The sequence below is a fragment of the Atractosteus spatula genome, chromosome 8, assembly GCF_055471065.1.
Source record: "Atractosteus spatula isolate fAtrSpa1 chromosome 8, fAtrSpa1.hap1, whole genome shotgun sequence".
Lineage (NCBI taxonomy): Eukaryota > Metazoa > Chordata > Actinopteri > Semionotiformes > Lepisosteidae > Atractosteus > Atractosteus spatula.
The window spans coordinates 2,339,914-2,356,307 of NC_142713.1; the positions used below are offsets into that span (position 1 = coordinate 2,339,914).

Sequence of the window (16,394 nt, forward strand, 5' to 3'; positions counted from 1 at the left end):
TTAGTTCTGAACTGGGATTATAATCAGACTCCACTGACACTGACAGAGCAGTCTGAGGCTCTCCAGGCTGGACTGGACTGAGTGGACTGGGAGCTGGATTACTTATGAACTGGGATTATAATCAAACTCCCACTGACACTGACAGAGCAGTCTGAGGCTCTCCAGGCTGGACTGGACTGACTGGACTGGGAGCTGGATTAGTTCTGAACTGGGATTATAATCAGACTCCACTGACACTGACAGAGCAGTCTGAGACTCTCCAGGCTGGACTGGACTGACTGGACTGGGAGCTGGATTAGTTATGAACTGGGAATATAATCTGACTCCACTGACACTGACAGAGCAGTCTGAGACTCTCCAGGCTGGACTGGACTGACTGGACTGGGAGCTGGAGTAGTCATGAACTGGGATTATAATCAGACTCCACTGACACTGACAGAGCAGTCTGAGGCTCTCCAGGCTGGACTGGACTGACTGGACTGGGAGCTGGATTAGTTCTTCACTGGGATTATAATCAGACTCCACTGACACTGACAGAGCAGTCTGAGGCTCTCCAGGCCGGACTGGACGGACTGGACTGGGAGCTGGAGTAGTCATGGACTGGGATGACGGGCATGAGGATGAGAGTGACCAACGCCCAGCTCTCTGACTCCGCGTCGGACCAGCACCGACCCGGGGCGAGACAGGGAGAGAGCGAGAGGCGACAGCAGCCACACGGGACGAGCTCTCTCACCATACAGCTGGCGTAGCCGATGCCGGCCAGGCGGGGGGAGATGTGGGCCCAGACCCCGATGCTGCCCTGTCGGATACTCTGACCGGCCGCCAGCTCCAGGAAGAACAGGGGGACACCGACCACAACCAGGAGCACCACATAGAGGAGCAGGAACGCACCTGAGAGAGAGAGAGAGGGGTTCATACTCACACTCCAGTACATCAACACTGCACTGAGAGAGAGAGGGGTTAATACAGACACACTGACTGGACACTCCAGTACATTAACACTGCACTGAGAGAGAGGGGGGTTAATACACACACACTGACTGGACACTCCAGTACATTAACACTGCACTGAGAGAGAGAGGGGTTAATACACACACACTGACTGGACACTCCAGTACATTAACACTGCACTGAGAGAGAGAGAGGGGTTAATACAGACACACTGACTGGACACTCCAGTACATTAACACTGCACTGAGAGAGAGAGGGGTTAATACAGACACACTGACTGGACACTCCAGTACATTAACACTGCACTGAGAGAGAGAGGGGTTCATACAGACACACTGACTGGACACTCCAGTACATTAACACTGCACTGAGAGAGAGAGGGGTTAATACACACACACTGACTGGACACTCCAGTACATTAACACTGCACTGAGAGAGAGGGGGGTTAATACACACACACTGACTGGACACTCCAGTACATTAACACTGCACTGAGAGAGAGAGGGGTTAATACACACACACTGACTGGACACTCCAGTACATTAACACTGCACTGAGAGAGAGAGAGGGGTTAATACAGACACACTGACTGGACACTCCAGTACATTAACACTGCACTGAGAGAGAGAGGGGTTAATACAGACACACTGACTGGACACTCCAGTACATTAACACTGCACTGAGAGAGAGAGGGGTTCATACAGACACACTGACTGGACACTCCAGTACATTAACACTGCACTGAGAGAGAGAGGGGTTAATACACACACACTGACTGGACACTCCAGTACATTAACACTGCACTGAGAGAGAGAGGGGTTAATACACACACACTGACTGGACACTCCAGTACATTAACACTGCACTGAGAGAGAGAGGGGTTAATACAGACACACTGACTGGACACTCCAGTACATTAACACTGCACTGAGAGAGAGAGAGGGGTTAATACAGACACACTGACTGGACACTCCAGTACATTAACACTGCACTGAGAGAGAGAGGGGTTAATACAGACACACTGACTGGACACTCCAGTACATTAACACTGCACTGAGAGAGAGAGGGGTTCATACAGACACACTGACTGGACACTCCAGTACAGTAACACTGCACTGAGAGAGAGAGGGGTTAATACAGACACACTGACTGGACACTCCAGTACATTAACACTGCACTGAGAGAGAGAGGGGTTCATACAGACACACTGACTGGACACTCCAGTACATGAACACTGCACTGAGAGAGAGAGGGGTTAATACACACACACTGACTGGACACTCCAGTACATTAACACTGCACTGAGAGAGAGAGGGGTTCATACAGACACACTGACTGGACACTCCAGTACATTAACACTGCACTGAGAGAGAGAGGGGTTCATACAGACACACTGACTGGACACTCCAGTACATTAACACTGCACTGAGAGAGAGAGGGGTTCATACAGCCCCAGACAGGTGTCTCACCTCCTCCGTTCTGGTGACACAGGTAGGGGAATCTCCAGACGTTGCCCAGGCCGACGCTGAAGCCCACCTGGGCCAGGAGGTACTGCAGCTTACTGCCCCAGGTGGGGCGGGAGGGGTCCGCAGACCCCCCCTCGGTGACGCCCCCCTCCTCCCCCAGCAGCTGTGTCTGCGACTGTCCCTCCCCAACAGTGTCCTCGTCATCTCCTGGCAAGGGCGCCTTCTCCATCCCACTGCTAACGAAGGGCACACCGTTAACGACACTGGTAATTAACGAACAGGTACAGTGAACAGACACTCTCTACCCCACTGCTAACGAAGAGCACACCGTTAACGACACTGGTAATTAACGAACAGGTACAGTGAACAGACACTCTCTATCCCACTGCTAACGAAGGGCACACCGTTAACGACACTGGTAATTAACGAACAGGTACAGTGAACAGACACTCTCTATCCCACTGCTAACGAAGAGCACACCGTTAACGACACTGGTAATTAACGAACAGGTACAGTGAACAGACACTCTCTATCCCACTGCTAACGAAGGGCACACCATTAACGACACTGGTAATTAACGAACAGGTACAGTGAACAGACACTCTGTATCCCACTGCTAACGAAGGGCACACCGTTAACGACACTGGTAATTAACGAACAGGTACAGTGAACAGACACTCTCTACCCCACTGCTAATGAAGGGCACACCGTTAACGACACTGGTAATTAACGAACAGGTACAGTGAACAGACACTCTCTAACCCACTGCTAACGAAGGGCACACCGTTAACGACACTGGTAATTAACGAACAGGTACAGTGAACAGACACTCTCCATCCCCCTGCTAACGAAGGGCACACCGTTAACGACACTGGTAATTAACAAACAGGTACAGTGAACAGACACTCTCTATCCCCCTGCTAACGAAGGGCACACCGTTAACGACACTGGTAATTAACGAACAGGTACAGTGAACAGACACTCTCTATCCCACTGCTAACGAAGAGCACACCGTTAACGACACTGGTAATTAACGAACAGGTACAGTGAACAGACACTCTCCATCCCCCTGCTAACGAAGGGCACACCGTTAACGACACTGGTAATTAACGAACAGGTACAGTGAACAGACACTCTCTATCCCCCTGCTAATGAAGGGCACACCGTTAACGACACTGGTAATTAACGAACAGGTACAGTGAACAGACACTCTCCATCCCCCTGCTAACAAAGGGCACACCGTTAACGACACTGGTAATTAACAAACAGGTACAGTGAACAGACACTCTCCATCCCCCTGCTAATGAAGGGCACACCGTTAACGACACTGGTAATTAACGAACAGGTACAGTGAACAGACACTCTCTACCCCACTGCTAACGAAGAGCACACCGTTAACGACACTGGTAATTAACTAACAGGTACAGTGAACAGACACTCTCTAACCCACTGCTAACGAAGGGCACACCGTTAACGACACTGGTAATTAACGAACAGGTACAGTGAACAGACACTCTCTATCCCCCTGCTAACGAAGGGCACACCGTTAACGACACTGGTAATTAACGAACAGGTACAGTGAACAGACACTCTCTATCCCCCTGCTAACGAAGGGCACACCGTTAACGACACTGGTAATTAACGAACAGGTACAGTGAACAGACACTCTCTATCCCCCTGCTAACGAAGGGCACACCGTTAACGACACTGGTAATTAACGAACAGGTACAGTGAACAGACACTCTCTATCCCCCTGCTAACGAAGGGCACACTGTATATATTCTCCATCTCGGCAGCACAGGGGTCAGCATTGCTGCCTTGCAGCGCTGGGGGCCCTGGGTTCGATTCCTAGGGGTGCTGTCTGTGTGGAGTTTGCATGTTCTCCCTGTGTCCTGTGATGGACCGACCCTGGTGTGAGTGTGTGTGTGTGTCCTGTGATGGACCGGCCCTAGTGTGAGTGTGTGTGTGTGTCTGTGTGTCCTGTGATGGACTGGCCCTGGTGTGTGTGTGTGTGTGTGTCTGTGTGTGTCCTGTGATGGACTGGCCCTGGTGTGTGTGTGTGTGTGTGTGTGTGTGTCCTGTGATGGACTGGCCCTGGTGTGAGTGTGTGTCCTGTGATGGACTGGCCCTGGTGTGAGTGTGTGTGTGTCTGTGTGTGTCCTGTGATGGACTGGTGTCCTGCCCAGGGTGTACCCTGCCTTGTGCCCATTGCTTGCTGGGATAGACTCCAGCTCCCCTGTGACCCTGTACTGGATGAAGTGGTCAGAAAATGGAGGGACGGATATTCTCCATGCAGGTACCAATAGAATATCAATTATTAATACAAATAATCAATCATTTCCATCCGGACGAGTCATTAGGAACAACTGTGAACACAAACGGGTAACGGTGGAGTACAAGCTGTGTGTTTCCAGCTTTGCTGTTCTCTGGTTTCAGGGTGCACACTGGTCTTCGCCGTCCCAGTTCCAGTAAACCAGCCCTGAACCTGCGGCTGCACCTGCGCCGCGTCTGTGTGGCCAGTCAGGCCCCACAGGGAGGGGCGGCCTGTCTGTGCTGCACAATGAACCCATTCTCCCAGCGGCATTCTGGAGCTCGTGTGTGTGCTGGGAAATCACTGCCCTGACGAGCCCCTGGCAGACTGACAGACTGCGGCTCTGGTTCGCCACAGAGACGAGCAGAATGGAGGGACAGCTCTCTCTCTCTCTCTCTTTCTTTCTTCCCCTCTCTCACTCACCCACTCCCTGACACCCCTCTCTCCTCTCTCTCCCTCCCTGACACCCCTCTCTCCCTCCCTGACACCCCTCTCTCCTCTCTCTCTCTCCCTCCCCGATACCCCCTCTCTCCTCTCTCTCTCTCCCTCCCTGATACCCCCTCTCTCCCTCCCTGACACCCCTCTCTCCTCTCTCTCTCTCCCTCCCTGATACCCCTCTCTCCTCTCTCTCCCTCCCTGACACCCCCTCTCCCTCCCTGACACCCCTCTCTCCTCTCTCTCCCTCCCTGACACCCCCTCTCTCCTCTCTCTCCCTCCCTGACACCCCTCTCTCCCTCCCTGACACCCCTCTCTCCTCTCTCTCCCTCCCTGACACCCCCCTCTCCTCTCTCTCCCTCGCTGACACCCCCTCTCCCTCCCTGATACCCCCTCTCTCCTCTCTCTCCCTCCCTGACACCCCCTCTCCCTCCCAGATACCCCCTCTCTCCTCTCTCTCCCTCCCTGACACCCCCTCTCCCTCCCAGATACCCCCTCTCTCCTCTCTCTCCCTCCCTGACACCCCCTCTCACTCTCTCCCTCCCTGACACCCCTCTCTCCTCTCTCTCCCTCCCTGACACCCCTCTCTCCTCTCTCTCCCTCCCTGACACCCCCTCTCACTCTCTCCCTCCCTGACACCCCCTCTCCCTCCCAGATACCCCCTCTCTCCTCTCTCTCCCTCCCTGACACCCCTCTCTCCTCTCTCTCCCTCCCTGACACCCCCTCTCACTCTCTCCCTCCCTGACACCCCCCTCTCCCCCTCCCTGACACCCCTCTCTCCTCTCTCTCACTCCCTGACAACCCTCTCTCACTCTCTCCCTCCCTGACACCCCTCTCTCCTCTCTCTCCCTCCCTGACACCCCTCTCCCCCTCCCTGACACCCCCCTCTCCTCTCTCTCCCTCGCTGACACCCCCCTCTCCTCTCTCTCCCTCGCTGACACCCCCCTCTCCCTCCCTGATACCCCTCTCTCCTCTCTCTCCCTCCCTGACACCCCCCTCTCCTCTCTCTCCCTCCCTCCCTGACACCCCCCTCTCCTCTCTCTCCCTCCTTGATACCCCCTCTCCCTCCCTGACACCCCCCTCTCCTCTCTCTCCCTCCCTGACACCCCCCTCTCCTCTCTCTCCCTCCCTGACACCCCTCTCTCCCTCCCTGATACCCCTCTCTCCTCTCTCTCCCTCCCTGACACCCCCTCTCCCTCCCTGATACCCCTCTCTCCTCTCTCTCCCTCCCTGATACCCCCTCTCCCTCCCTGACACCCCTCTCTCCTCTCTCTCACTCCCTGACAACCCCCTCTCACTCTCTCCCTCCCTGACACCCCCCCCCCTCTCTCCCAGTCCCGGACAGTAGCTCCTTGTTGACTTGTAACGAGCTCCAGTGCTCTAACGAGATAATAGATTGGATTGTTGCGGTACACCAGACACCCACACCTGACACCGTGAGAAGAGAACAGCGCTCAATTAGTGACGGTTAACGAGGGGCTGGGAACCAAGCTGTGTGCCATGGGAACGGACCAGAGGGACTTCAGCCAGAACAGCAGAGGAGACAGACAAGGACAGCCAGGGTAAAACACAGGACAGCCCAGGGTAAAACAGGGTAAAACACAGTACAGCCCAGAGTAAAACACAGGACAGCCCAGGGAGATCAGGGTAAAACACAGGACAGCCCAGGGTAAAACACAGGACAGCCCAGGGAGATCAGGGTAAAACACAGGACAGCCCAGGGTAAAACACAGGACAGCCCAGGGAGATCAGGGTAAAACACAGGACAGCCCAGAGTAAAACACAGGACACCCCAGGGTAAAACAGGGTAAAACACAGAACAGCCCAGGGTAAAACACAGGACAGCCCAGGGTAAAACAGGGTAAAACACAGGACAGCTAGGGTAAAACACAGGACAGCCCAGGGAGATCAGGGTAAAACACAGGACAGCCCAGGGAGATCAGGGTAAAACACAGTACAGCGCAGTAAAGCCCAGTGAGATCAGGGTAAAACACAGTAAAGCGCAGTAAAGCCCGGTGAGATCAGGGTAAAACACAGTACAGCGCAGTAAAGCCCAGTGAGATCAGGGTAAAACACAGTACAGTGCAGTAAAGCCCGGTGAGATCAGGGTAAAACACAGTACAGCGCAGTAAAGCCCGGTGAGATCAGGGTAAAACACAGTACAGCGCAGTAAAGCCCAGTGAGATCAGGGTAAAACACAGTACAGCGCGGTACAGCCCAGTGAGATCAGGGTAAAACACAGTACAGCGCAGTAAAGCCCGGTGAGATCAGGGTAAAACACAGTAAAGCGCAGTAAAGCCCGGTGAGATCAGGGTAAAACACAGTACAGCGCAGTAAAGCCCAGTGAGATCAGGGTAAAACACAGTACAGTGCAGTAAAGCCCGGTGAGATCAGGGTAAAACACAGTACAGCGCAGTAAAGCCCGGTGAGATCAGGGTAAAACACAGTACAGCGCAGTAAAGCCCAGTGAGATCAGGGTAAAACACAGTACAGCGCGGTACAGCCCAGTGAGATCAGGGTAAAACACAGTACAGCGCAGTAAAGCCCGGTGAGATCAGGGTAAAACACAGTACAGCGCAGTAAAGCCCAGTGAGATCAGGGTAAAACACAGTACAGCGCGGTACAGCCCAGTGAGATCAGGGTAAAACACAGTACAGCGTAGTAAAGCCCAGTGAGATCAGGGTAAAACACAGTACAGCGCAGTAAAGCCCGGTGAGATTAGGGTAAAACACAGTACAGAGCAGTAAAGCCCAGTGAGATCAGGGGAAAACACAGTACAATCTAGTAAAGCCCAGTGAGATCAGGGTAAAACACATTACAGCGCAGTAAAGCCCGGTGAGATCAGGGTAAAGTGCTGTCAGTTTGACAGTCCACAAAGCATGTGAACTCAGGAAGTGTTTTGCGCGCGATACTTTACTATTATTATTATTATTATTATTATTATTACCACAATGCTCGACTCCCACCTTCCGGGCGCCCTCCGTGTTGAAATCGCGCGCTGTGCCCGGTGTGTTGTCTGTAATCACCTCACCGCCGCGCTCCACGGCAAAACACGCGCGTCCGTTCCACTTGCGCGTGCCGCCTTCCCTCTCCCCTCCGTCTCCCGCCGCAGCACGCGAGCACACGCGGGTCACGCCGAGTTGTCCACGGAAGCCCGCGGGGGTCCCCCTCCTGACCGCGCGGTGTGGGTGTGGGTGTGGGTGCCGCGTCAGCTAGGCGCACGCCGCCTCGGCCCGTGTCCGGCAGTGTGTCACGCGTGTGGGGGGACGTGTGTGCGCGGCGTGCTGCGAGCGAGAGTGGACGACACAGCGCGTGCGAGTGGGTCGAGTCAGAAACACGCGGTACGCCTGCTGTCTCTCTTCCCTGTGTCCTCCCCCTGCTAGCCGTGCTGACTGGAGTACAGGCGCCCCGTGCTCTCCCGCAGCACGTCCTAACAATATCAACAATGATCATAATAACAGTAGTAATAATAATAATAATAATAACAACAACATTGCCGCTTGTCGCTGTGCGGGAATGGGGGATTATGGAAATAAAAAGACGTCGTCGCTGAAATTAACAGCTCCGATACACCATGGGAGGTAGACTCCGGCTACTGGGTTATTTATTCTTAAAAAAGGCATAAGTTAAAGAAAATACCAGAAAACGGGGCTCCTGTCTCCTCCTGCCTAGGGGCGTGCTTTCCGCGGTGGGGGGGGGGCTCCCCACGGCAGCCCAGCCAGCGAGCGGAGGGTATCCACCCCCCCGTGCGCCCTCCGCGAATTCGGGGCTGCGCTTGCTTTCGGCGATATACGGCGCTTCGCCCAACCACCAGTGCCGTTGCATCAGCTCGGAGTTCCGCTGCGTGTCCTGCCGGGCCGCGGCGCTAGAGGGCGCTGTGCCTCGCATTCCGCTTGCACCGCACGGAGAGGCACACGCGTGGCTCGCTGCTGGTGTGTTGCCCAGCGAGTCACTCCTGTGACCGACCTGGGGGGGGGGGGAGTTGGACCCAGCCGTCTCAGGGAGGCGAGGCCCAGACTATCCAATTAAACGCACAGGACTGGACTGTCATCTCCTCTCTCGCGAAACGCTGCGAAGGATAAGGTGACCTTTTTTTTTTTTAATTTTAACTTCCTCCTTCTTGAACGCACACAGAGAGGTCCTACTACAGATAGATGATAGCTAGATACTTTGTTGATCCCGTGAGGGAAACTGCAGAACAAAAGTATTGTAACGCTTACGGCCGACAGACACTGTGTAAGAGCCGGCGTACCAGAGCAGGTGACGTCACCGCCCTTCCCTGTGATAGCAGGACTACAGCTACTGGGCTGTAGAGAGATCTCTCTTTAGCTCACGGGGTTGGGTCGCTGCAGAGAGACGCGGAAGTCCCGGGTTCGAGCCACCTATACTTTGGGCCGACCAGATGCGGCAAGGGCGCCCGCCTGAGCCCCCGTTGCGTTACATTGGTGTCAGAAGCGGGGTGGGATAGCCCTTCGCCGGGGACGGCGATTTAAGCGGGGGAGAGTGTAACGCTTACGGCCGACAGACACTGTGTAAGAGCCGGCGTACCAGAGCAGGTGACGTCACCGCCCTTCCCTGTGATAGCAGGACTACAGCTACTGGGCTGTAGAGAGATCTCTCTTTAGCTCACGGGGTTGGGTCGCTGCAGAGAGACGCGGAAGTCCCGGGTTCGAGCCTCAGTCGGGATGGGGCCGACCAGATGCGGCAAGGGCGCCCGCCGGAGCCCCCGTTGAGTTACATTGGTGTCAGAAGTGGGATGGGATAGCCCTTCGCCGGGGACGGCGATTTAAGCGGGGGAGAGTGTAACGCTTACGGCCGTCAGGTACTGTGTAAGAGCCGGCGTACCAGAGCAGGTGACGTCACCGCCCTTCCCTATGATAGCAGGACTACAGCTACTGGGCTGGAGAGAGATCTCTCTTTAGCTCACGGGGTTGGGTCGCTGCAGAGAGACGCGGAAGTCCCGGGTTCGAGCCTCAGTCGGGATGGGGCCGACCAGATGCGGCAAGGGCGCCCGCCGGAGCCCCCGTTGAGTTACAGTATCTAGCTATCATCTATCTATAGTAGGACCTCTCTGTGTGCGTTCAAGAAGGAGGAAGTTAAGAGTTTTAAAAAATATATATATATACACACATCATATATACATCATCGGCTGTTAGTCAAAGCCCCTCCGACGATCCTGTCGGTATTTTTTCGGGGCCGAGGTTACAGATCGCGGAGCACTAAGCGATCACCACGGGCAGAGGGGTGAATACAGACACCCCCCCGGCTTGCAACGGACACAGGCGCGTCTCCCGAGCTACTCCAGCTCCTCCTGTAACTCGGATACCGCCAGCTCCCGGACTAGGAAAGCAGGAAGCGCTCTCCTCTCTCGTTAACAAGCTCCTTGCAGAAACCTCCCCCAGCCAGCTCTGCCCCCTCTCCCACCCCTGACCTCTGTCTCAAGTTTCTGCAGGTCTCTCAGTCCAGGATGATGCTATAAATCGATAGGCGCATCGAACCCCAGCCTTGTGCCTAATTCAGGCAACTGGTGAGAGTCCCAGCCTTCCCCCTGACGGTGTGCCGCTGTACCTCCTAGACGTTTCTGAATTGAGCCGAGTTCACTCAGTCAAACTAATGATAATCAACAATAATCCCTCACACCTCCACAGCCCCTGTCTGGACCCTCTACTCAGAGCTCTTCCCAGGTCAGGGGGAATCCCACTACCCCCACCAGTGTGCAGCCCCACCTGGATGATGCTCCAGTCCTCTCACTTACACCAGCTCTCAGTGGGAGGAGAGCAGAGGGATGGAGCCAGTTCAGAGAGGGGGGTTATTAGGAGGCCATGAGGGGTAAAGGCCAGGGGGGGAATTTGGCCAGGACACTGGGGTAACACCCCTACTCTTGTCGAGAGACACCCCGGGATTTTTAATGACCACAGAGAGTCAGGACCTCGGTTTGACGTCTCATCTGAAGGACGGCGCCTGTTTACAGTCTAGTGTCCCCGTCACTATACTGGGGCATGAGGACCCACACAGACCGCAGGGTGAGCGCCCCCTGCTGGCCCCACTCACACCTCTCCCAGCAGCAGCCTCAGCTTTCCCAGGAGTCTCCCCTCCAGGTACTGGCCAGGCTCACGCCTGCTGGGCTCCAGTGGGGTTTGCCAGCTGGGAGCTGCGGGGGGACACGGCTGCTGACACTTCCAAAAATGATCAGCAGCTGCAAGGCAACTTCTTGTTGCCTAGATCCCAGCCCTGTTAGCGGTCAGCTCCCCTTCCCTGGGGTGTCGTCCCTACGGCCTTGGAGCAGAGCGGTGGCTCAGTGGCTCAGGACCTGTGCCTGTGGCCGGGAGGTTGCCGGTTCGAATCCCGCGGCCGGCAGAGGAATCCTACTCCGTTGGGCCCCTGAGCGAGGCCCTTCACCCCAGCTGCTCCAGGGGCGCCGTATAAATGTCTGACCCTGCGCTCTGAACCCCCCAGCTTCTCTCCCTGTCTGTGTGTCTCATGGAGAGCGAGCTGGGGTCTGAGAAAAGACACATTCCTCAGGCAAGACACTGTCTCTGGCCAACAGAGTGATCCGATCTTAAAGACTGCATCCACCACTCCAGTACTGAAGAAACCTGGCCCCGGATTCTAGAAGACCCGTTTTCGAATCTGCCGATCCTGTTGGAGGTTCGAGCAGCAGTATCAGGCTCACACAGCCTGTTTGAGCCGGCCCAGTCCGGGTTCCGCCCTGAGCCCAGCTGCCCCTGTCAGGGCTGGGGCTGGTTTGCCTGCTGCAAACCGCGAGAGTCCTTCTGCTGCTTGACCCCAGATCACTGCCTGTCTCTCTCTACCGTGCTTGCGGGGGTCCTGTCGGGGGGTCCTGTCTCTGACTGCTCCGCTCCTATCTAACTGGCAGGCTGCCTCCAGTCTCCCTTAGTCCCCATTCAAGTCCTCAATGTCCTCGTCCCGAATAAAAGTCTTGCTGGGAAAATGGCAGGAAAACAGCAGCCCCAGCTCTGCCACTTATATCATAATACAGTTCATATCATAGTATAATAATAGATGTTATATAATATATTATATTACATTATATATTGTATTCATGTAATAAATTATTTTATTTTATCATAATATAATAATAATAATATACTGTATGTTACAATATTATATTATAATATTATCTCATAATACCAGTTCACAGCTGATTCCACACACTCATTCCAGTCTCAATCCATAACACTCCCATCAGGGAGACAGTGTAGGGAACCAACTTCACATAAACGCATTTATCCCATATCAGTAGCCATATCACCCTACAACTCACAACTGGTAATCCACTGGCCAGTACCTGGAGGGGAGACTCCTGGGAGAGCTGAAGCTGCTGCTGGAAGAGGTGTCAGTGGGGCCAGCAGGTGGCGCTCACCCTGCGGTCTGTGTGGGTCCTCATGCCCCAGTATAGTGACGGGGACACTAGACTATAAACAGGCGCCGTCCTTCAGATGAGACGTCAAACCGAGGTCCTGACTCTCTGTGGTCATTAAAAATCCCAGGGTGTCTCTCGACAAGAGTAGGGGTGTTACCCCAGTGTCCTGGCCAAATTTCCCCCCTGGCCTTTACCCCTCATGGCCTCCTAATAACCCCCCTCTCTGAACTGGCTCCATCCCTCTGCTCTCCTCCCCACTGAGAGCTGGTGTGTGTGAGAGGACTGGAGCATCATCCAGGTGGGGCTGCACATTGGTGTTGGCAGTGGGATCCCCATTACCTGTAAAGCGCTTTGAGTGGAGTGTCCAGAAAAGCGCTATATTAGTGTAAGCAATTATTATTATTATTATTATTATCCCCTCTGCAATAAAACTGCTCAACGGAGGTGTGCAAATGTGTCCCCAGCCTCCTTCTGCCTGTCCGTCTATCCGCTGATCTCTGTATCTCACGCTGCTGCTGGGGTTTCCTGTGATCAGACGCGACTCTTCCGTTCGGCCTGTGTGTCCTGTACATCTGTGGGAGAAGCCAGGGATGAGTTTCCACAGCGGAGGACGGTGAAATATCACCCCGTCCAAGAGCCCCCTGGACCCGGGCCGACCATGGGGTGCCGCAGGGTGCAGTCCGGGGTCCTTAGCTTGTCCCGATCAAACTCCCTCTCGGAGCGATTATCCACACGCACGGTCTTCAGTTTGGCAGTGATGAGGAACAACACTCAGATTTACGTTAAATCCCCTCCCCCGACCTCCTGTCTCCCTCTCTGAAGCTCCTGTCTGGGGGACACCCATTATACAGACACACTGACTGGACACTCCAGTACATTAACACTGCACTGAGTGAGAGAGGGGTTAATACAGACACACTGACTGGACACTCCAGTACATTAACACTGCACTGAGAGAGAGAGGGGTTAATACACACACACTGACTGGACACTCCAGTACATTAACACTGCACTGAGAGAGAGAGGGGTTAATACACACACACTGACTGGACACTCCAGTACATTAACACTGCACTGAGAGAGAGAGGGATTAATACACACACACTGACTGGACACTCCAGTACATTAACACTGCACTGAGAGAGAGAGGGGTTAATACAGACACATTGACTGGACACTCCAGTACATTAACACTGCACTGAGAGAGAGAGAGGGGTTAATACAGACACACTGACTGGACACTCCAGTACATTAACACTGCACTGAGAGAGAGAGGGGTTCATACAGACACACTGACTGGACACTCCAGTACATTAACACTGCACTGAGAGAGAGAGGGGTTAATACAGACACACTGACTGGACACTCCAGTACATTAACACTGCACTGAGAGAGAGAGGGGTTAATACAGACACACTGACTGGACACTCCAGTACATTAACACTGCACTGAGAGACAGAGGGGTTAATACACACACAGTGACTGCACACTCCAGTACATTAACACTGCACTGAGAGAGAGAGGGGTTAATACAGACACACTGACTGGACACTCCAGTACATTAACACTGCACTGAGAGAGAGAGAGGTTAATACAGACACACTGACTGGACACTCCAGTACATTAACACTGCACTGAGAGAGAGAGGGGTTAATACAGACACACTGACTGGACACTCCAGTACATTAACACTGCACTGAGAGAGAGAGGGGTTAATACACACACAGTGACTGCACACTCCAGTACATTAACACTGCACTGAGAGAGAGAGGGGTTAATACACACACAGTGACTGCACACTCCAGTACATTAACACTGCACTGAGAGAGAGAGGGGTTAATACACACACAGTGACTGGACACTCCAGTACATTAACACTGCACTGAGAGAGAGAGGGGTTAATACACACACACTGACTGGACACTCCAGTACATTAACACTGCACTGAGAGAGAGAGGGGTTAATACAGACACACTGACTGGACACTCCAGTACATTAACACTGCACTGAGAGACAGAGGGGTTAATACAGACACACTGACTGGACACTCCAGTACATTAACACTGCACTGAGAGAGAGAGGGGTTAATACAGACACACTGACTGGACACTCCAGTACATTAACACTGCACTGAGAGAGAGAGAGGTTAATACAGACACACTGACTGGACACTCCAGTACATTAACACTGCACTGAGAGAGAGAGGGGTTAATACAGACACACTGACTGGACACTCCAGTACATTAACACTGCACTGAGAGAGAGGGGGGTTAATACAGACACACTGACTGGACACTCCAGTACATTAACACTGCACTGAGAGACAGAGGGGTTAATACACACACAGTGACTGCACACTCCAGTACATTAACACTGCACTGAGAGAGAGAGGGGTTAATACAGACACACTGACTGGACACTCCAGTACATTAACACTGCACTGAGAGAGAGAGAGGTTAATACAGACACACTGACTGGACACTCCAGTACATTAACACTGCACTGAGAGAGAGAGGGGTTAATACAGACACACTGACTGCAGACTCCAGTACATTAACACTGCACTGAGAGAGAGAGGGGTTAATACACACACAGTGACTGCACACTCCAGTACATTAACACTGCACTGAGAGAGAGAGGGGTTAATACACACACAGTGACTGCAGACTCCAGTACATTAACACTGCACTGAGAGAGAGAGGGGTTAATACACACACAGTGACTGCACACTCCAGTACATTAACACTGCACTGAGAGAGAGAGGGGTTAATACACACACAGTGACTGGACACTCCAGTACATTAACACTGCACTGAGAGAGAGAGGGGTTAATACACACACACTGACTGGACACTCCAGTACATTAACACTGCACTGAGAGAGAGAGGGGTTAATACACACACACTGACTGGACACTCCAGTACATGAACACTGCACTGAGAGAGAGAGGGGTTCATACAGACACACTGACTGGACACTCCAGTACATGAACACTGCACTGAGAGAGAGGGGTTAATACAGACACACTGACTGGACACTCCAGTACATCAACACTGCACTGAGAGAGAGAGGGGTTAATACAGACACACTGACTGGACACTCCAGTACATTAACACTGCACTGAGAGAGAGAGGTGTTAATACACACACACTGACTGGACACTCCAGTACATTAACACTGCACTGAGAGAGAGAGGGGTTAATACAGACACACTGACTGGACACTCCAGTACATTAACACTGCACTGAGAGAGAGAGGGGTTAATACACACACACTGACTGGACACTCCAGTACATTAACACTGCACTGAGAGAGAGAGGGGTTAATACACACACACTGACTGGATACTCCAGTACATTAACGCTGCACTGAGAGAGAGAGGGGTTAATACACACACACTGACTGGACACTCCAGTACATTAACACTGCACTGAGAGAGAGAGGGGTTCATACAGACACACTGACTGGACACTCCAGTACATTAACACTGCACTGAGAGAGAGAGGGGTTAATACAGACACACTGACTGGACACTCCAGTACATTAACACTGCACTGAGAGAGAGAGGGGTTCATACACACACAGAGACGTGCAGAGAGAGAGTTGATCAAGGTGTCCGCTCCCTCTCGTGTGACTTTGTGGAAAAGTACAGTTCTCCGCTGTACCCTTCACAGTGCGTTTCCAACATTGCTAAATATAGATTCTCTCTCTCTCTCTGTCTCTGACCGCGCCGTGCAATGTACTGTCGAGTCCGGCGAGACCGAGCCCGAAACCCCCGGCTCTCCCTCCGCGCCTCGGGCTCGGCAGTGTCCGGACAGCGCCCCAGCTCCACGCCCGCGGGACTGAA

The 16,394-nt window shown here is 53.4% G+C and overlaps 1 protein-coding gene across 5 annotated transcripts in view; it reads right to left on the bottom strand.

Annotated features, from left to right (window-relative positions):
• Window positions 1-16,394, bottom strand: part of LOC148829055 (sodium-dependent neutral amino acid transporter B(0)AT2-like) — a 34,965-nt gene that overhangs the window by 18,109 nt on the left and 462 nt on the right. The window contains exons 1-3 of one of the 5 annotated variants that reach the window (XM_088922713.1): window positions 8,803-9,218; window positions 2,421-2,653; window positions 734-891 (exon numbers count right to left, since the gene is read on the bottom strand). In XM_088922713.1, coding sequence (XP_088778839.1) covers window positions 734-891; window positions 2,421-2,646 — 384 coding nt within the window. In that variant the 5' untranslated portion in view covers window positions 2,647-2,653; window positions 8,803-9,218. Of the gene's footprint in view, window positions 1-733; window positions 892-2,420; window positions 2,654-8,110; window positions 8,489-8,802; window positions 9,219-16,394 lie in introns of those variants that run through there. The other 4 variants (XM_088922712.1, XM_088922709.1, XM_088922708.1 and 1 more) reach the window with 4 other exon arrangements.